Source organism: Sceloporus undulatus, chromosome 3 (genome assembly GCF_019175285.1).
Source record: "Sceloporus undulatus isolate JIND9_A2432 ecotype Alabama chromosome 3, SceUnd_v1.1, whole genome shotgun sequence".
Taxonomy (NCBI): domain Eukaryota; kingdom Metazoa; phylum Chordata; class Lepidosauria; order Squamata; family Phrynosomatidae; genus Sceloporus; species Sceloporus undulatus.
In genome coordinates this window covers 70827068-70845653 of record NC_056524.1, presented here as the reverse complement: position 1 = coordinate 70845653, position 18586 = coordinate 70827068, and the positions used below count along the sequence as shown (strand labels likewise).

At 39.7% G+C, this 18586-nt stretch overlaps 1 protein-coding gene across 1 annotated transcript in view; it reads right to left on the bottom strand.

Moving 5' to 3' along the window:
• Positions 1-407: 407 nt before the first annotated feature.
• BACE2 (beta-secretase 2) overlaps positions 408-18586 on the bottom strand; it is a 49169-nt gene continuing 30990 nt past the window's right edge. Inside the window, exons 4-9 of the mRNA XM_042457031.1 lie at positions 16605-16733; positions 13041-13175; positions 10345-10446; positions 6146-6295; positions 3399-3567; positions 408-2041 (exon numbers count right to left, since the gene is read on the bottom strand). Coding sequence (XP_042312965.1) covers positions 1788-2041; positions 3399-3567; positions 6146-6295; positions 10345-10446; positions 13041-13175; positions 16605-16733 — 939 coding nt within the window. The 3' untranslated portion in view covers positions 408-1787. The remainder of the gene's footprint in view (positions 2042-3398; positions 3568-6145; positions 6296-10344; positions 10447-13040; positions 13176-16604; positions 16734-18586) is intronic.

Here is an 18586-nt window from a genome sequence, read left to right as displayed (position 1 = left end):
AATGTCTGTCAGCTGCTTCCTAATTAAGAGGGAAACAGACAGCTAAGTAGCTGACAGAGAATTCCAGCCAGCATTTGTTGAACAAAAGCAGCATCTAACCAACTGGTCAACCATTTAACTGAAATATTTCATACAAGAGCCACTTCTAATTTAGCTACAAAGTTCTTCAAAGCACTTTTAGTATTTAAAATGTTTGAATAGACAAAAGTCTAAGACTGAACGGTGCTGCATCTTTCTCAGTGCATTTTCTTAATGATTTGCAGGTTAAGAATGGAATCCTGCCAGTGTTTTTATTGCCGCTCCTGTTGTTTGAACAAAAAAGCAATAAACAACCTATCTGCTACTGTACTTTTCAATTGAGAAGGATGGAAGAAAATTGTACTACAAGGAAATATCAGATAGCTTTGTCTTCATCAGTCGTATTTTGTAGCAAGGGATTCTACCAAAGCAGAAACAACAACATAAAAACCCCAGCACTGCAATTTCTGATATACTAGATTATTATTATTATATTTTATGTATTTGTATTTACAGTGTCCTAACTCCAATATTTGATATAAAGCAGTGAATTAATTGACAGTGGTGAAAAATACTATGGAAGGAAAAGGTTTAGGTAAATTTAAATTTCATTTCAACTAACAATCAAACAATCTTTCAACACAATTTTGTTGTCAGTATTAGCAAAGTTTGTATACACATTTCAGTGCTATCAGTTCTTTTTAGGGTTATAGCTTATTGCTTACCCTATGATATAAAGATTCTGTGTTATAAAATATATATGTTTAAGAATTCCAAGAGCAATGGCTTACTGAAGAAATATGTTAACTAAGCTAATCCAGAGGTATGAAAGAAAGAAAAAAATATAGTTCACCTACTTTGCAGGACATACCATAAGTGCAAAGCTTTGAGGAATCCATCCAAATATTATGCATGCATTCAGAAAACAGAATGCCAATATGGGTGGTAAAATCAAATGTCATTAAGTGGAGAGGGGAGCTCAAAAGGACAGCTGAAAGGAGTTAAGCACTGCTGCTATATTTCTGTGAAAAGTGATCTTTCTCTTTGTCAAGATCATTCTATCTGCATCATACTTGTGAATGGCACCTTTGTTAATCCAGAGGTAGTGTTGTTTTATATTAAGGCTACACAATACATTTTTGGTTTCAATGTTTTCCTCTAAGTCTTTTCTTATGAGAGTCAAAAAGAAGGATCCATTGAAAGTAACAGATAATCATTTCCATCAGAAAGAAAAGAAATCCCTACTATTTGAGCCTGTTTTGCATCCCCCTTCTACAGAAAGGACTACTGTCTCTTTCCACCAGCCATTGATGTAGATGTGGTTCATAAGCCAGATTTTTTTTTTGTAGTGACTAATACAAATAAAAATTAATAAAGCTTTTGCTTCATAATTCCAATTTGACATTCAAACGACTTTGCAAAGCCATGACTTTTTAATGTTTTTGTTATTGGAAGGAGGGCAGCAATTGAATGAACTTTTAGCATTTTTAAAAAAATAGATGTTATACTAATTGGCTCGGTTGTATGAATATTAACTAGAAATAGCAGGGTAGCACTTGCAGTGGTTATATATGTACATGGTTCAAAACTGGTCTTAAAAAATAAAGCTTAAAATTGTATTGCAGTGGAACTGAAAGCCATTTGGTGGTGGAATGTGGTGCTAATATGGATAAGGAGCAATGCCTGGACTTCCAGCTTTTGTTGAAAAGAATTCCCCCTGAATTCTGCTACATAGAGTACAGTGATTCTGTATGTTTTGATTGAATTCTTCATTTCCATCGATGTCTTACTAACGATGATTCATCATTTACAAGGTCATTGTCAGTATAATGATGACGACACCGAGCTGGTAGGAGCAGTAAGATAACTAGCACAAGAAGAACAAGTCCACAGAAACTCATAAGTGTGTAGGACACAATCCATAGCAATGGTTCATGGAGGGATATTGTGGAGACGCAGGTGCTTGCTACATCTGCAGTTGTGAAAGGGCCTTTGATCTCAGACACTGGAGAACCATCCATTTCTTTTTTAAAAATCAGCACAAAGAAAACAAAAAGGAAAAAAAATGTAATGTTTAAAATCCTAGCAGACTTCAATGAGTATATTAATGAACACACTTAAATTTTATTTTTTCCTTACTTGCTTAAATTCAAACGTGGAACAACATGCAAGTTTAGAAGAGGCATGTTTAAAAACAGAGCCAAACTATATCTTTATCAGGGTTTCCCTTCCAGTTTATTTCTTATTTGGTCATGCTACTCTCACATGAAAGGCATATTATACTGAATGGAGGAAAATGAACTTCGTTTTAACTAAAAGCAAAGAGAACATTCTATTCTCCTAGCAAAATGAATGATTTCAAGACTGTTGGATCCCTTGTTCCTCAAAACAAAAACAAAAAATAAGTCCACCCATCTATTCATTTCCTCCCTACCCAACCTCTCCCTTGCCTAGTAGGTTACAAGAAATGGAAAGATATTATAGACAGTTGAAGTCTATCAAATAATTTAATGCCGTAATAAAACTACATTTAAGTTACTCGCATGTTCATTATGGCTTTTCGTTTCAGAAAGCTTCTGCTTATTTCAGAAGGGTAATCTCATGGATTCAAATTTGGTTTTTTGAAGTGGTTTCTGAAATTTAACAACAAAATGATTTCTTATGCCCTCTCAAAATTATTCCTTTCTAGAATAATCATGAAATTTGCATATAAGGCTATGCTTGTAGCTCTAGCTCTGACAAAGTGATCAAAGCTGGAATCCAAGGAACTACCTTTGATCTTTTTTCCTTCTAAACAATAAATCCACATCTTTTATGGAGCTTTGTTTGTTTTAAAACATCTTTTAATTTTTTTTATGTGTGTGTGTGTGTGTGTGTGTGTACACACACATATACAGTGTGCCTGCGCCATAAGTGGGTGCAGTATACATGGCTTCCATCTTACGTGGAAGCCGCACAATTAAGGAAATGGCGCATGCAGTGCTCTGAGCTACAAGCCCGGCCTCATTGTTTATACACAGCCTAAAGTAGTTTTATACAATATTTTTAATAATTTTGTGCATGAAACAAAGTTTGTCTACACTGAACCAGCCACCCATGAAAAAAGTTTTGGTTTTTGGAATATTTTGGTTTTTGGAATTCCAGATAAGGGAGACTCAACATGATCCAGTGGGTTCTAGCCCTGCTTAGTTCTGAAGCTCCCTCATAAATTTTACCAAGCTGTCAACTTTTTGCCTGGCTTACTCAGCAAGATTGCTGTGAAGAGCAAAAAGTGCTAAAAATATTAATTTTCAGATTTGCAAATGCTATTAGATATATATTTAAATCAAGATGCTACCCCCCCCCCAAAAAAAAAAACCCGACCACACCAAGTCTCTTACCAGCACAGGTACTTAAGGCAAAGCCTACTCTCTTCTGAGCTCTGTCAAAGATGACATAGAATCCTTCCATCACTGTAGCACCAATGACCAAGGCATTGTTAGAAGAGGAGATGCCAAACCGATAACAGGCTAAATTCTCACCATATTCTAGAACAGGCTGAATATAAAGCTGTTTATTTGTAGAAAAAGATAACTATTAAACAGCAGCAATATACAGAAGTTACAAATGCACTAATAAGAGTTGCAATGGACTAATTCTACTGACCATAAAAATGCTACAAATATGAGTAATTTCCAGTGAAAGGGCTCAGTTCCCATTTATCTTTCACACAGAAGTGTATATACCTCTTAGGGACCTTCACCACATGCCCAATTGTCTGGATCCTTCTCTCTTTCATCTCTCGGTTCAAAATGAGAACTAATAATTCCTAAGTTTTGGTAGTCTGTTTTTATTATGGGTACCTTGTATTATACAAATATATCAGCTGCAGCTTCACAACAGGAAGGAAAAAACTGCAATTTTGTGTAAGAGGTACTTTGAGTTTCTCCAATTATAAATTGAACCATTAACTTGAGTATCAGCATATATGACTTTCCCTAAAAAGTTGCAGTAAGATTCTTCAGTAAATAATGTTACACTGCAGATTGAACAACACTATCAGAGAAAGAACAGACCCCTATTTTACTTGGCTGCTTATTAAAAAGAGTAAGCCTGACATTATAACTGGAGGCCATTTCGAAATTCGCTTGATTAAACTGCTTCGAAGTAGAGGCAAGGAAACAAAATTGCAGACATATTTCAAGACCCTCAGATTTACACAAATAATTCTGGGACTCTTTGGAATCAAAATCACAGCCTCCAAATTGTCAGATGATAAAGATCATTAATAGCTTTATAAAACTTCACTTTGTTATTGCTCTTCAGGGAGAAACACCCCCCTCCATTCCTGGTAGAAACTGATTTGCAGCCAGACTAAATTAGTAGCCAGACTAAAAGCAGCTTTTCTCATAAATGTGTCCAGTTTGGTTGTACTCCACACATTATGACAGCCCCTATGCAGTCACATCAGGAATAGGTGGGTTTACTGGCAAGAATTCTGACAAGAGTGCAGAAGTAACCCTCATGGGATATGCTGTTACCCAGAGAAATGACATTATTGCATTTCTCTATTTCTGATTTAACATTTTTATCATATAACACCAATGCTTATGTAATCATTGTAACAGGAACTGTAATTTGTAGCCTATGATAGTTTTGAATTTACTTTAAAGCCACAACATGTACACATATGCGATGCTACCAAGTATATTAAGCTCCATTCAATGCTTTATGTATGACAAAGATGAAACCTCAGGAAGGCAGCATGAGAAAATGTTCTGAAAACAGATAAATAGTCTAAATTAGGAAAGAACATGTAAACAGCCTACATTTTAAATCTTTTTTGGGACTGATTACTGCATGAGTAAGGGGTATGTATGTATAGTGGATATTGGGCCTTGATGGAGGTAATGGCCTTGGAGGGGGAAAAAAAGGATACCAATCACAGTAAAAGAGGACTAGCAATGAAGCCCTTGGCACGAATTCTAGCCCAGAAGCTTATCTCCAAGGGCCCCATCTCCAAAACATTACTGTTAAAAGTGAACTGTAAAAACAGTTTAAAATTCATTAAAATATAATGCTGCTTTTTAATATGTTTTCACTGTATTTTACTTCTTTTAATTTGTAAGCCACCTTGTGCTCTGGTTTTGGGGAAAAGGAGGGGTATAAATTTAGATGATGACGGTGATCATTCCTCGCCCTTGTTGGCAAAGCCTGCTCTAAGCTCCAAATATTCCCACTTCAAAAGAGCCTCCTCTGCTTTCTACATACCTCTTCCTGTATAGGTCTACATGCTTATCATTAAGGGGCTGAGGGTAAGTACATGTCTGTACTTCCATTTAAGAGGATTACCATGTGAAAGAAAATCTCTTTCCAGAGGTTGGAAAAGTTATTTTTTAAACTACATCTCCCAGGATACAGCTAGCATGATCATGCACAGTTGGCCTTTTCAATGTAGACAGGGATGTAGCCAGGATTTTGGGAAGGGGGGGGGGGCTTGGGTACTGTGGCGCATGCACACCATGAGTGTGCACACCATTCATTGTATATATAACATAAATTAATGGAAGGGTGTGTCTGGACCCCACAGCCCCCTTGGCTACATCACTGATGTAGACCCAGAACTGACTGCATTTGCAATTAGAGGGTGGAGCCTACTGTCATAAACTATCATAATCAATTAATAGTAATTATATCTTGGGATAGGATTTATGCTGAACAGCTCTCTACAGCCTTGTAAGCAAGCACTGAACTATTCACACTTCCTTAAAATCCAGCTTGAATCTCTAGTTACATCCTGTTTTTTAAAGACAATAGCAATAGCATGCACATTTCTATACCACTTATCAGTGAATTCAGCACTCTTTAAGAAGCTTACAATTTGTAAGCTAATTGCTTGCAACAAGCTGGGCATTCATTTTACCAACCTATGAAAGGATGGAAGGCTAAGTCAGCCTGGAATCTTCTGGGATCCAACTCACAACCTTGCGGCTGCAGTACTGGCACCACCACGCAGGAAGACTCTGAGGACTACAATAAAGTACTCCTGAAGTTCTTCCAAAAAGTGCTTGTTTTACCATATGACCCAATGCAGCTATTACCTCTCTGTATGTTCAATACAATACAAAAGAAGAGAGCTAGCTCACACCTGTGGAAGGATTGTGATCCTAAATGATCTGCTGACATTTTCATCTCTTAGATAAATAGAGATCTCAGGAAAAAAGGTCCACGGTTTTTCAGTTTTAACCCAGCAGGCAAGCTGTGTACCACTCCAAAAGCCAGGTGGGAATTCCTGGATCTATAAGGGAGGAAAAAAGAAAATATCCCAAACAAGATATATTTACTATTCAGCAGTTCTAATACTTCCCTCCCTGAATTAATTTCCTCCTCTTCCTGGTTTGTTTTGGCTTATGAAGGTGGATCCAATTAGCACAAGAGTGTGCTAATTCCGAAAAACATCTTACTAATTATTTGTGAGACAAAATATACTTCTACATTAAGCCACCAACAAATACCAAGTACTGTAGGCTATATTTCAGAGGAAGGAACTGGCAAAACCACCTCTCAATATTCTTTGCCTAAGAAAACCGGATTAAATTCATGAGGTCACCATTAGTCGACAGGTGACCTGAAGGCACATATACACACATACAAGTAAGACTGACCTGATCATACATAATCCAACCATACATCATTAAAAAAAAGAAATCCCTAACCCATGCTCTCCCTGGGCCAGGCCAAGCTTTCCCTCTGACATCTACACTTTGAGGAACACAGTAATCCAGCACAAATGCAGACAAAAAAAAGATGTTTCCTTATCCTGAGCTCTCTGTAGCACGTATACCCTTTATGAAACAGCCATTGCTTTTAAAAACTTTTTATTGGGAAAGTTTATCCTAAAAAGAAAACAGTAAGTAAGTAAGAAAGTAAGTAAGAAAACAGTGAGCAAGAAAAGGTTATCTCCATGGTTCTATTGTTTGGTATGCATATTTGTTCTGAGTGCATCATGTTTACACACTGAAAAATTTCACTGCTAAAAATATACCATCCCATGGCCCTTCTCCTACAAAGGATGACTGTCCAAACTGCTCCTCCCACAATTATCCCTTGCTGAAGGCACTGGTATCTGCTCTGTACTGCATGTATGTACCAAAGAATGTCCTGAACAATTTTCAAAGGGAGGGTGCTGCCTTTTCCTCTGTATCTCTTGCCAAACACACCCACACCCAATGAATACCCTGCAAGCTGTTATTCAAAATGTCTTTGGGCTATAACTCCTAGAAGTCCTCTGGGAGTTGCAGACCAAAATATAACTTTCCCAAGCTCCAAATCAATGGAAAAATAGCCCTTGCTGTGTGTAGAATTTCAGGCTGTACAGTATCTATGTAGTCCCTTACTGTTCATATGTATGGATTCTATAGATGAGATACTTCCATGACTTACCACCATCACTCAAGACATTTTACTTCTAGAAACCACAGAGGGGGAGGGAGAAAAAGCTGTAGAATAACAATGACAACTTGTACCCTAAACAAACAAACATAAAAGAAAACTAGAAAAACCAGGGTCTCCCTTGGCATGTTGGATCAGAAGGAAAACATGTATTCATAAAAGAAAAGAGGGAGTGTGTGTGTGTGTGTGAGAGAGAGAGGGGGGTGGATGGATGGAGAAGCAGGACATTACCTCTAGAAAATCACTCAATGCATATGACTAACTTTACGAAAGCTTCTTTCTTCTTATTTTGCTCAGTCTCAAAGGTGCTACAAGATCCCTTTGCATACTGTTATTTCAGACTAACATGGGTATGTCTCTGAATTCTACCTTAAAGAAAATCATATTGGAGAATTCACAAAGAACGAATAATCAGAACTCAACACCTCACAGTCTTCTAGTTCTCAGGCTCTTGGGGTTTTCTTGGCATGATTTGTTCAGAGGAGGTTTGCCATTGCTTTCTCTTAAGGCTGAGAGCATGTGACTTGCCCAAAGTCACCCAGTGAGTTTCATGGTTGGGCTGGGAATTGAATCTTGAGCCCTTATCAGATGAGTGTGGAACTGGGGGTCTTCTGCACTGGGCGATTCGAAATTCGCGTTTATTTCGCAAAGTACTGTCATACCTGGGGTCCTTCCGCATTGGCAGGATTCAAATTGGCCAATCTGCATTCGCGCGAGTGCATTCAGTGCAGAATGTTTGTCACACCGTGCTCACATGAGGATTGGCCGATTCGTATCGGCCGCCTCGCACATGCTCAGTGGTGCCCTGCATGGGTTGCGACCTTAAACGCTTCTGGGTGAAAGGGGAGGTCCGTCATGAACAGCCCGGTAAACAGCTGGAGAGCCAGCTCATGCACATTAACAATTGCGATACACGTGCCATTACTGTTTCCTCTCTACATTCCTGCTTGGTTTAATGTTACCATGACCTTCCCTTGCAACAAATTAGCAATGCCCGGTTTCTACGTGTGTGTGTGTGTGTGTGTGTGTGTGTGTGGTGTGTGAGTATTATTCTGGGGGGGGGGAGGAGCAGTTCCCCGCGGCTGTCAAAGAGGCTGGATGGCCATCTAAGTAAATGGGGATGCCTTGATTAAGAGTTCCTCCTCCTCCTCCGGCTTGGGATCCAGCCTGGGCTGCATCCCAGGCAGGGACAGGCGCGGGGCCGTAGATCGCGGCGATCGCCGCCGTTCCAACGGCCTCCTCCTCCTCCTCCTGGCTTGAGAGGCAGCCTAGGCTGGCCCAAGCCGGGAGGAGGAGGAGCGGGCTGCTGAACGCGATTCCCGTTGCCCCCCGCGCCTCTTCCCTGCCTGGGATGCAGCCAGGGATGCCTCTCAGCCGGGAGGAGGAGGAGGAGGCAGCTGGAACCACGATTCCAGCAGCCCCGCGCCTCTTCCCTGCCTGGGATGCAGCCAGGGATGCCTCTCAAGCCGGAGGAGGAGGAGGAGGCCGCTGGAAACCACGATTCCAGCAGCCCCCGGCCTCTTCCCTGCCTGGGAGTGCAGCCAGGATGCCTCCCAAGCCGGGAGGAGGAGGAGGAGGGCGCTGGAACCGCCCCCCCCGCTTCCCTGGAACCGGCAAGAGGAAAGACCACCGGAAGTAAAAATTGGAATCTGGGGGTCTTGTGAGGAATTCAGGACTGGGTAGTCACACCAGACCCATTCGCACTGAGATCAAACAGAGCCCCATCCAGGATATCGCCAATCCCCTTATCAGCGCACTGGCCAACACGCTCAAAAAGAGGAGCCAGTACGCATTCAGTCGGCAGCTCGTGCATTCACGTGAGTGTGGATTGGGCCATTCGAATGCTGGTATGATGGTATTGTGCGAAAATAACGCGAATTCGAATCGCCCAGTGCAGGAAGACCCCCAGTTCCACACTCATCTGATAAGGGCTTCGTCTCCAGACTTGCAGTCCAACATTCAACACAGCAAGTCCCCAGGCTTCTTCCATTTAGAAGCCCAAATGACTAGGAGTGTCCCACAGCTGGCCAGATCATTCCCACCCATTTCAACAACTTCCAAGGTGAAAGAAGTCTGGCTGCAGCCATGTTCATCATGAAGTCACCTTGTTTTGGCAAACTGATTTTTAAAAAAAGGTCTGATGGGTTCACCACTTATGGTATCTGTAGTTCAGCTTTTTTTGCTTCATGTTTTTTCTGTGGACCAAAAAGGAGACAAGGAAGTATGATTTCCTGTTCCTCCTATACTTGTTCTTGGAAACCTGCCATGTAATTCCTTCATAACATATTGCAGACACATATGTTGGCTTAACTTGGTTTTTCTGCATTCTTCCTAGTTTGTGGCCTACTGGAATCTTGTGATTGTGTGTGCTCTGGCGTAATCTGGTTTTATGTCAAACACTTTATAATCACAATGTTTGGCTTCTGCCATTTTGATACTAACACACACACACTTAATTTCATCAGTATGATTTACACTCTACACCCTGAGCCACACATGATAATCAGTTAGAGCAAATTAGACTACACTATAAAAAGACACTGTACGTATTTACTGAGAAGGAACAACAACCAGTACTCCAAAGCAAAAGGCACTTATTTTGTGAATGGCTGCCAACAAAGCAATTAAGTTTTAGACCAAAGTCTTCCATGGTTAAGACAGAGCAACTGGCTTATGGTTTTAAACATTTGGGAGCAAAAGAGAACAATACCACTGTAGTGGCAATTAAGCTTTTATTTACACTTTTCTCAGCTATGAAGCCTCCACCCAGAATGGAAAAGGGATGGAACATTTAGTTGTATGAAATGAACAGATTTTATCCTAAACATCTATTAAGAATGGTTTCTTTAAGGAACAAGCTTCCAAAAAAGGCAGTTTTTGTGAAATTTAGCTTACCAAGGAGGTTTGTATAATTGCTTCCACAACAGCACTGAAGACTTTTTCTGGAAGGCGCAGGAGAGTGGTGCCACTGTCGACAATTGCTTTATCTGAATTATACTAAACAGGGAAATACGAACAGAAATATCAAATACTGCAGCATCCAATCGCACAGGCAAGTCATTCCACCCACTCATACCGTCTTGCGTTGGAGGTGAAATGGGGATACAGGGGCGGAGCAGACTGCATATAGTGATAGATGCTTCCTACTCTTATCCCAGTTGTAGGGCTACTGATGTTTCTAAAGCACCTTAAATTCAAAGGGTATTTGGGATTTTGCATCCAGCATAGCAGTTCAAACTCAAGCTTGAATGCAACTAGCTTTCTGGCATTAATGATTATGTCTGGTTCAACAACAGTAAGGCAGCATATTAAAGAATTCTGACTTCTCAGGTATAAAGCAGCATTCTGGTGCCCACTGCTCAGTTAGTCCTGTTGCAAGGAGGAGGAGCTGAACAAACCACAGGTATTGAATTTGTAGTTTGTTTATTGCTATGACTCACCCCAGCACTCTGGCTTGTCTTTTCCCAAACAAGACAGTTATAAATCATGGTTCATTCTTGGATTATGACCGGCAAAGGGGGGTGGGGGGTGGAAATGAGCCAGAACAGAGCTTGGAAAATTTATTTTTAAACTGCAGCTCCCATCCAGCAATCATGTCAGCTGGGAATTATAGTCCAAAAATGTAACCATAGTTTTAAAAGTTCTCTTTCCAAGTTCTGAACCAGAGCAATCAGCAAAAATGTTCTAAAACTGGTATGAATATGTTCTTCTGATACCCTGGTCAGTATTCTGGCAGCTGCATTCTAAGCAAATTGAAAAGTGCTCAAAAACTACACAGGAAACCTCAGATAAAGCTCAAATTAGGATGTTACAAAGGTATGAATTACAAGGCCCCTTGAAACTATTAATATGACACCCATTCAGTTAATCAGCAGGAACAGGAACACATCAACTACCTCCTTGTACACAGTGCCAGCCTCTACACAGGAAGGAATCTTGCAGATGATTATATTATTCACATACTCTTGTTCATGGGATAGTTTCCAGCCACATGGAAGCTTTATGCACAGAAGGTTCACATCTGAACATGACAACACTTGTACGACCCCAGAGGCAGCACTAAATACTTCCTACCACCTTTCAAATGTAAAGGCATGTTGTTTGACAAATTGGTATTCGTAAGCCGATTTGGGTACAGTCTGATGTGAAAAGTGGCATATAAATAAAATAAAAAGCAAACTATTTGACACTCCATCAAATACAGGGCTAGTCAGCGCAACTCTGCCTACCCTGAACACAGTGGGCAAAGGCGTGATGTATTCTTCAATACAGGCCTACACTGTCCTAATTGTTACTAACCAAGAAAGGGTATATAACTGGTAAAAAGAAATCATTCAAGAGCAGTGCAAGAACTAAGCTGCCTCAAGCTGTGAACCCAACTCTACAGGAAGATTACAATGCCACTGAATATAGTCTGTAAACATAGGAAATCTAATATACAATATTTTAATCTCACTTGAGTTAAGGTTTGGTACTATAGAGTAAGATGGAGCCTGGTAGTAGGAAAACTTGAAATCATTGAATCAGGAGCCTGCCATAACTGACAATGACTGACAAAATTACTATGATGAAAATAGCCTGTGTTTTATCTACTATTAATGTTGCATTTCCTCTCAATTGTTGAGTGGTATTTGCTTTTCAGCAATTAGTTTTCATGCTTGTGCAGGTCAGATTTCCACCATGTGATGCCCATTATTGCTAAATATGATTGGAGTTTAGAGACACTGGACTTTTTAACACCAGGCTATTTTCCCACTAAAATCATGTTCCTTTCAAAAGCACTATGAACTGAGACTACTCTCTTCTTGACTGCAGCTTTGTCATCTTTCTGGCATTACAGCCTTCGTTCACTCTAATACCTTATCACATGTAGCATTTTGTACTGCTCACCCAGTACTGGCCAGTGTGTGGCTAGTTTGCCCCCCCCCCCCCAAGAATTATAAAGGAAATCATATCTTTAAAAAGGACTTTTTTGAAGGGGTGTGGGAGTCTTCCCGATTCAGGATAGACTAATTTTTGGAAAATGAAAGTGATTAATCTACAAGGAATTAATCACATCTATTCAAGTCAGGAAGTCCTTCATCCCTGATGACTGGCAAGCAATGGGTAAGAAAGACCTAAACCTCACCTACTGATCACTCAAAATCAGGATTAAGCAGAATTGATTTATTGCACTGCAAATGCTAGCACCACAGAAGCAAGAATGGAGGTTATTCACAAAGATTTTCCAAAATGAGAAAAAACACTGAAAAACCATGTCTACACCTGCCTTGAATCCCATTGTGGGAGAAAGGCGGGCTATAAATCCTGAAATAATAATAAAACTGTCTCCCAGCAAGGTAACAACAAAAAGTACAGAGTACAGACATTCAGAACACAGTGAATAGGATTAATGAATGTCAGTAGTCTCTGTTCACCATAGTGGTATTTATATCCTTTGTTCTAAATGTCTGTACTATGAAGTGAATATATTTAATTTCAGTAGCTGTTTGATGTATGTTTAGAGTGGTACAATGCTTCCATTTGCCACTGATTTCCTGATGAACATTTTACACCGTATTTCTGGAATGTTTGCTTCTGGATCACCATACCTCTTTACAGTCCAAATTAAGATTCTGACCTCCAACTTCCAATTTGAGTATTTCAACTTGATAATACCATTCTCTTTGAATAGGTGTGTACCAGATTTCTCCCTTGTATAAACTTGGTTCAATTCCACCGAGGATCTGAAAAGAAACGTACATCATGATCCCTTTCTATACCACATAATCAAAATTCAGAAGTTAAATTCTGCATCATTCATGCACCCTGCTCAGGGCATTAAGTGGTAATTAAATACAGTACTGTTTAACTCTGCAGAGTGCACCCTTGCTATCTGCCTGCAGATAGTAAAAAATGAGGGACCTTAAGTCCCATTGTTCTCAATGGGCGTGCGCTCATGCCTGTGCTGCCGTGTGTCATGCCAATTCAGAAAGCTGGGGCTTGCCCTACGCAGAAACTTAAACTATGGATGGGAAGCCTGAGCTTGGTGCAGGCACACTATATGTTTATAGAATCAATTGCATTCATGTATAAATTGATTCAATCAGTTTTTATTTTTTAACAGTCACTCAATCAGGTATGAACAGTCTTCTGATAGGACCCATTTTAACTCAAGAAGGTGGCATTCCTTGAGCAAGAAAAATGGACCACAGGAAAAGAAAATGGAAGCACATAATTTCAACCTTGAATAGTGTATGCAACAGATGTGGGCAAAGTGCAGTCCATGGGCTACATGTGATCCCCAGGGTGATTTTTTGATACCCAGGCTCCAAAATGACCTCTAGAGTATGTGGAGGGCATTTCAGCCACATTTGGGGCACACTTGGGGCAAATTATGCTAGGTCAGACATTTTTTGAAACAGGAAATGACTTTTACTCACTTGGTGTTAAAAAATGACCTCTTTGGGCCCAAAATGATCCAGAACGGCTCCAAAGCATGGTTAAATTCTTCAGATGTCTACACATTTCCTAGATAGTGTTTGGGAGGGGGATATTTTTTTTAAGGACTCAGTATGGTGGTGGGAGGTGGCCCTCCAAAATCTCCTGGGGGCTAACGTGAGCCCCTAGCCTTCCATAGTTGCCTATCTCTAGTGTACAATATCAATTATGCTCAACATGTTTACACATGTTTAATTTTTTAAAGTCACCTGTTTTAAATTATGGCTGAACACTGCTGTCTTGGAAAGCCAAGTATAGAATTATCTATGTCAGGAAATGTCAAGGAAATCAGAGTATTGCTCAAGTCTAAAATGTTACTAAACAACAGATGGTTTCTTTGCTTCTAACCAGTGAGTAGGAGAAACTGGCATCTCCATTCATTTATTAAAGCTATTAAAATATGATTGCAGTTATGTGATCAGGTAAACATTCAGACTGTTAATCAACTCTACAAGTGAACCAATGGTCCCTGGAAAGATGTCAGGGGCCACAGGGTCCCTCCCCCCTTTTTTGGTTTTGTTGTTTGTTATCTCCCTGTCTCTATGAGCACAGAGAAAAGTTCCCTTGGAAGTCTCCTCTTAGTGGCAGTGACAATGGAAATTATCATACAGGGAGGGGCAGGGGCCAGGAGCAAAGCAGATCACTCTCCCATCCTTATTGCAATCGCACAAAAGCATTGTGCTTATCCTGTCACTGTCCCATCACTGATGTGGAATTGTATTAATGCAAATTCTGGTTAATACAAAATGACAGGACAATTCCACTTCAGTGATGGGACAATGACAGGATAAGTGTGACATCATGTGAAAGTCTTTCATGCTATCATGGTCAACTGAGGTTCAATGACGGGACAATTACAGGATAAGTGCAATGTTGTCCGAAAATCTTTTCACAAATGCATGATAAGGATGGGAAAAGGACAGGACAAGGACCTTCTTTTCCCTATGTGATACTCTCCAAAGTCTGCAGCTGTTTCTCCTCTAACAGCAGAGTTAATAGAAAGGAGCATTCCAAGGGGATTCTGTGTGGCTTCACCCACAGACATTTTTTATGGTGTCCAAAACACTTCCTTAAAATCACAAGTGTGTCCACAGGTCCAAAATGGCTGGAGCCACTAGTTGGATATAGAAACACAGTGCAGAGTTATGGCAAATATACAGTACAACCCCTGTATTCATGAGGGACAGGTTCCCAGACTTTCTGCAGATAGTAGTGAACACTACAGTACAGTATTTTTTCATATGAGAAAATAATAAGGGAGTGTGACAGGCCTGATTAGTCTGAGCATAGCATACAAGTGACTTTCCCCTAAAATTATCTGTCCCACTGACTTAAACATCCAAACAATATCAAATCATCAATATACTAGACATTTTTGGTTCATTACTTGAACATTAATTTTCCTTTGGAAAATCAGTGCCAAAAATCACTCAAAGAAGAAGGGAAATGGGGTACTGATTCCTGCAATTGTTTGTTGAAACTATCAATATGCTGTTCATGAAAATCATGACTAGTTAATATGTAAGAAGTTCTAAATCTTCTCCATCCAATATTAATGGCTTTGAGTAAGATGTTATTGCAGTGAATTCCTAAGCATGCATAGATCCCACAGAACACGCATAAAGAACTCAATGGGATTCACATCAGCATATAATACTATCCTTAAAAACAATTTCTACATGAAATTTTGAATGTGAAATGACTACAAAAATATGATAAAGTATGCACAAAAGAAGATAGATGAACAAAAATGTCTTAATTCATCATTTGTTAAAAGCATGGATATCTCAGAAACACATAATATATGCATTTCAATTATGCTTCAATCTCTTTCCACTTATATGGAAGTTATATTGAAACTGACAGCACTGCAATCTTAGGCTTTCAGGAGTATCTAGTGTTGCATTGGCAAGTTTGTTAAAATCAGATACTGGAAGACTGTAATTCAGTTACTGAAATTAAATAGCAACTATTCCAGATCTTGAATGCTTTGACTTTTCATACCATATTAGTTTTAGCAATAAAATAAATAAAATAAAATCTTTGAATTCTTATCTCCAATAGACTAGCTATTTCATTCTCTATTGGAATAATCACTAAAAGAAACTTTGGCGGGATACAGACCACCCAAAAAGGGCGGTCTGCTGGCACCTTGCTTTGCTCCACGAGGAAGACACAGTGGAAAAACTGTGCGGCTCCCTCGCAGAGCAAAAAGAACCCGCAAAAAGAGGGTTCTTTTCCTGGCGCACTTGTGACACTCGAGTGCGCCAATGGCGTGCAGACACTAGGCATCCATCGCGTCAAAATGATGGCGCCCATGTGTACAGGGCGGCGCCATTTTGATGCCCTTGTCACGTGCTAGGGGTGAGGCACGTATGGGCGGTGCGCCCTCACCCAAACCCTAGCACGTGACGAGAGCGCACTTTAGGCAGGCCTGGATCGGGCCTTTAATATGTACAAGTATGAAAAGTTCATACATTTCTCTGATTTAACAGAGAAAAATAAGGAAACTATGGAAAATTTTGTAAGCAACTGTAGTCTCTCACCCACTAATTTATACAGTAATGCATTAGCCTAATACAATAAAAAGAAATCTTACAAATTTAAATTCATCAAATGGTATTAAGAAAAAAAAGCTTTTACTATTTTGTTTTTTCAGGCTGACAGATACCCACAAGGCTACCTCCATTAGTACCAGTTCCAGAAATAGGCAGACCAGCTCCACACATCTGCAAGGAAAAAACGTCAGGGATATTTGCTTGATTCACAAGGGAATCAAAAAACGTCTCCACTGAACTTGAAGGCTGCAATAAAGAAGAAGAACAACAAAAACCAAGTTGTAAACACACTGGTATATGACAATTTTAATTGCTTACTTGTTTCAATAGTGAAGCCATGCAGATCATTTTTCTATATGACAAAAGACATTAACACACCTAAATGAGGAATTTAAGTGTAAATGAATTATTGAGTTATTATAACAAGGTACAGCTAAGAAGGGTCAGCTCCTCCTCCCAACCCACAGACGGCACAAGTTGGTCTTGGTGGAGTTTCCCTTGTGCCAAGTCCTTTCCATTTTTGCCAGTGGAGCCACGCTAGGCAAAACGCCACAATCCTGAGAGGTAAGTGGTGGATGGGAGACCGCCAATGAATACTTGGGTGCTATAGGCTGTATTTCAGAGGAAGGAACTGGAAAAACCATCTCTGAATACTCCTTGGCTAAAAACAACCCTATGAAATTTATGGGGTTGGCATAACTGAACAGGTGTTTTGAAAGTGTATACAAACAATTTAAATCCAGGGGTGAGCAAAGTGCAGCTGGGGGCTTCATACAGCCTTCCACCAAAGCCATTTTGTGTCTCCTATGACCCCCAAGCGCCCTACAAAAAGGCTAGAAAAGGGGAACTGATGCTTCATGAAGCTGAGATTCATTACTGTATATAGGTCAAACCCAAATTTAACACCCAATTAGCCTAGTCGTTTCTTTGCACTAATAGCAATACCAAAAATATGTTTGTTTGTTTTAAAAATCTATTTGGATTTCCAGCCACTTCTGATTTCATTTTTGCAGTTCTGCTTGTGGTCTGGGTGGGAATTTGAAAGTCTGGGGGAGCAATAATTGGTTCCTGGACCCATTGAAATTGCCTATTCCCACTTGAATCAAATTGTTATCAAAGTCTGTTCTACACATAGGTGATACTAACAAATCTGGGTTTTGTAGAAAATGATATCACTAACAGATCTCTATGGTTTGGACACAGTTTGGTGTCCATGTTATCTTCTAGTGACACCATAATAATAATAATAATAATAATAATAACAACAACAACAACAACAATATGTATTTATATCCCGCCTCTTCCGATTGAGAATCCAGGCGGGTAACAACAAAGAAAACCCAATATGCAACAATAAAAACAACATTGTTATGAGAACTATGATAAATGATAACGGGTTTGGAATACACATAATATTACCTTTTCTTTAAAAATATACTACAGTGGATCCTTGTTATACGCTGGGGTTTGGTTCCAAGATCCCCCGTGTATAACAAAATCCGTGTATGCTCAAGTCCCATTAAATGTAATGACATAGCAAAATGGTGTCCCTAATAAAAAATGGAACATCAAGGTAAATGTATACTTTTTTGGAACATTTTCAAACCGTGTATGCTTGAATCCATGTATAAAAAATCCGTGTATAAGAAGGACCGACTGTATAATGTTATGTAAGCACAGACTAACCCTATCCCTCCTCCCCAATTCTCAATTACACAGAAAGCTCAAGTACATATAACTGTTGCACAAAGAAAAGCAAAGGCTGAACACAAGAAAACAGACTATAGTTTGCCCGCTACATTCATAGATTTTTACTTTTACAGATATGATTATTCACGGATTTGATCAATATTTTTCTCTAAGTCCTCCAACTCTTGCTGGATGTTGACCATAGATTCATGCTGGAGGATCTAGAGCTTTCTAGAAAAAAAAAACCTTCTCTAGCATTTACAGGTCTTCCAGTGTGATTCTATGGTCAATGTCTGGCAAATGTCGATTACAGAGTTGTGTAATTGAGAACTGAGAGATTCCTATAGAGGTGTTCTCACAAGTTAAAAAATAGCATTTTTTTCACTTTCACAGGGATCCTGTACCCTTAA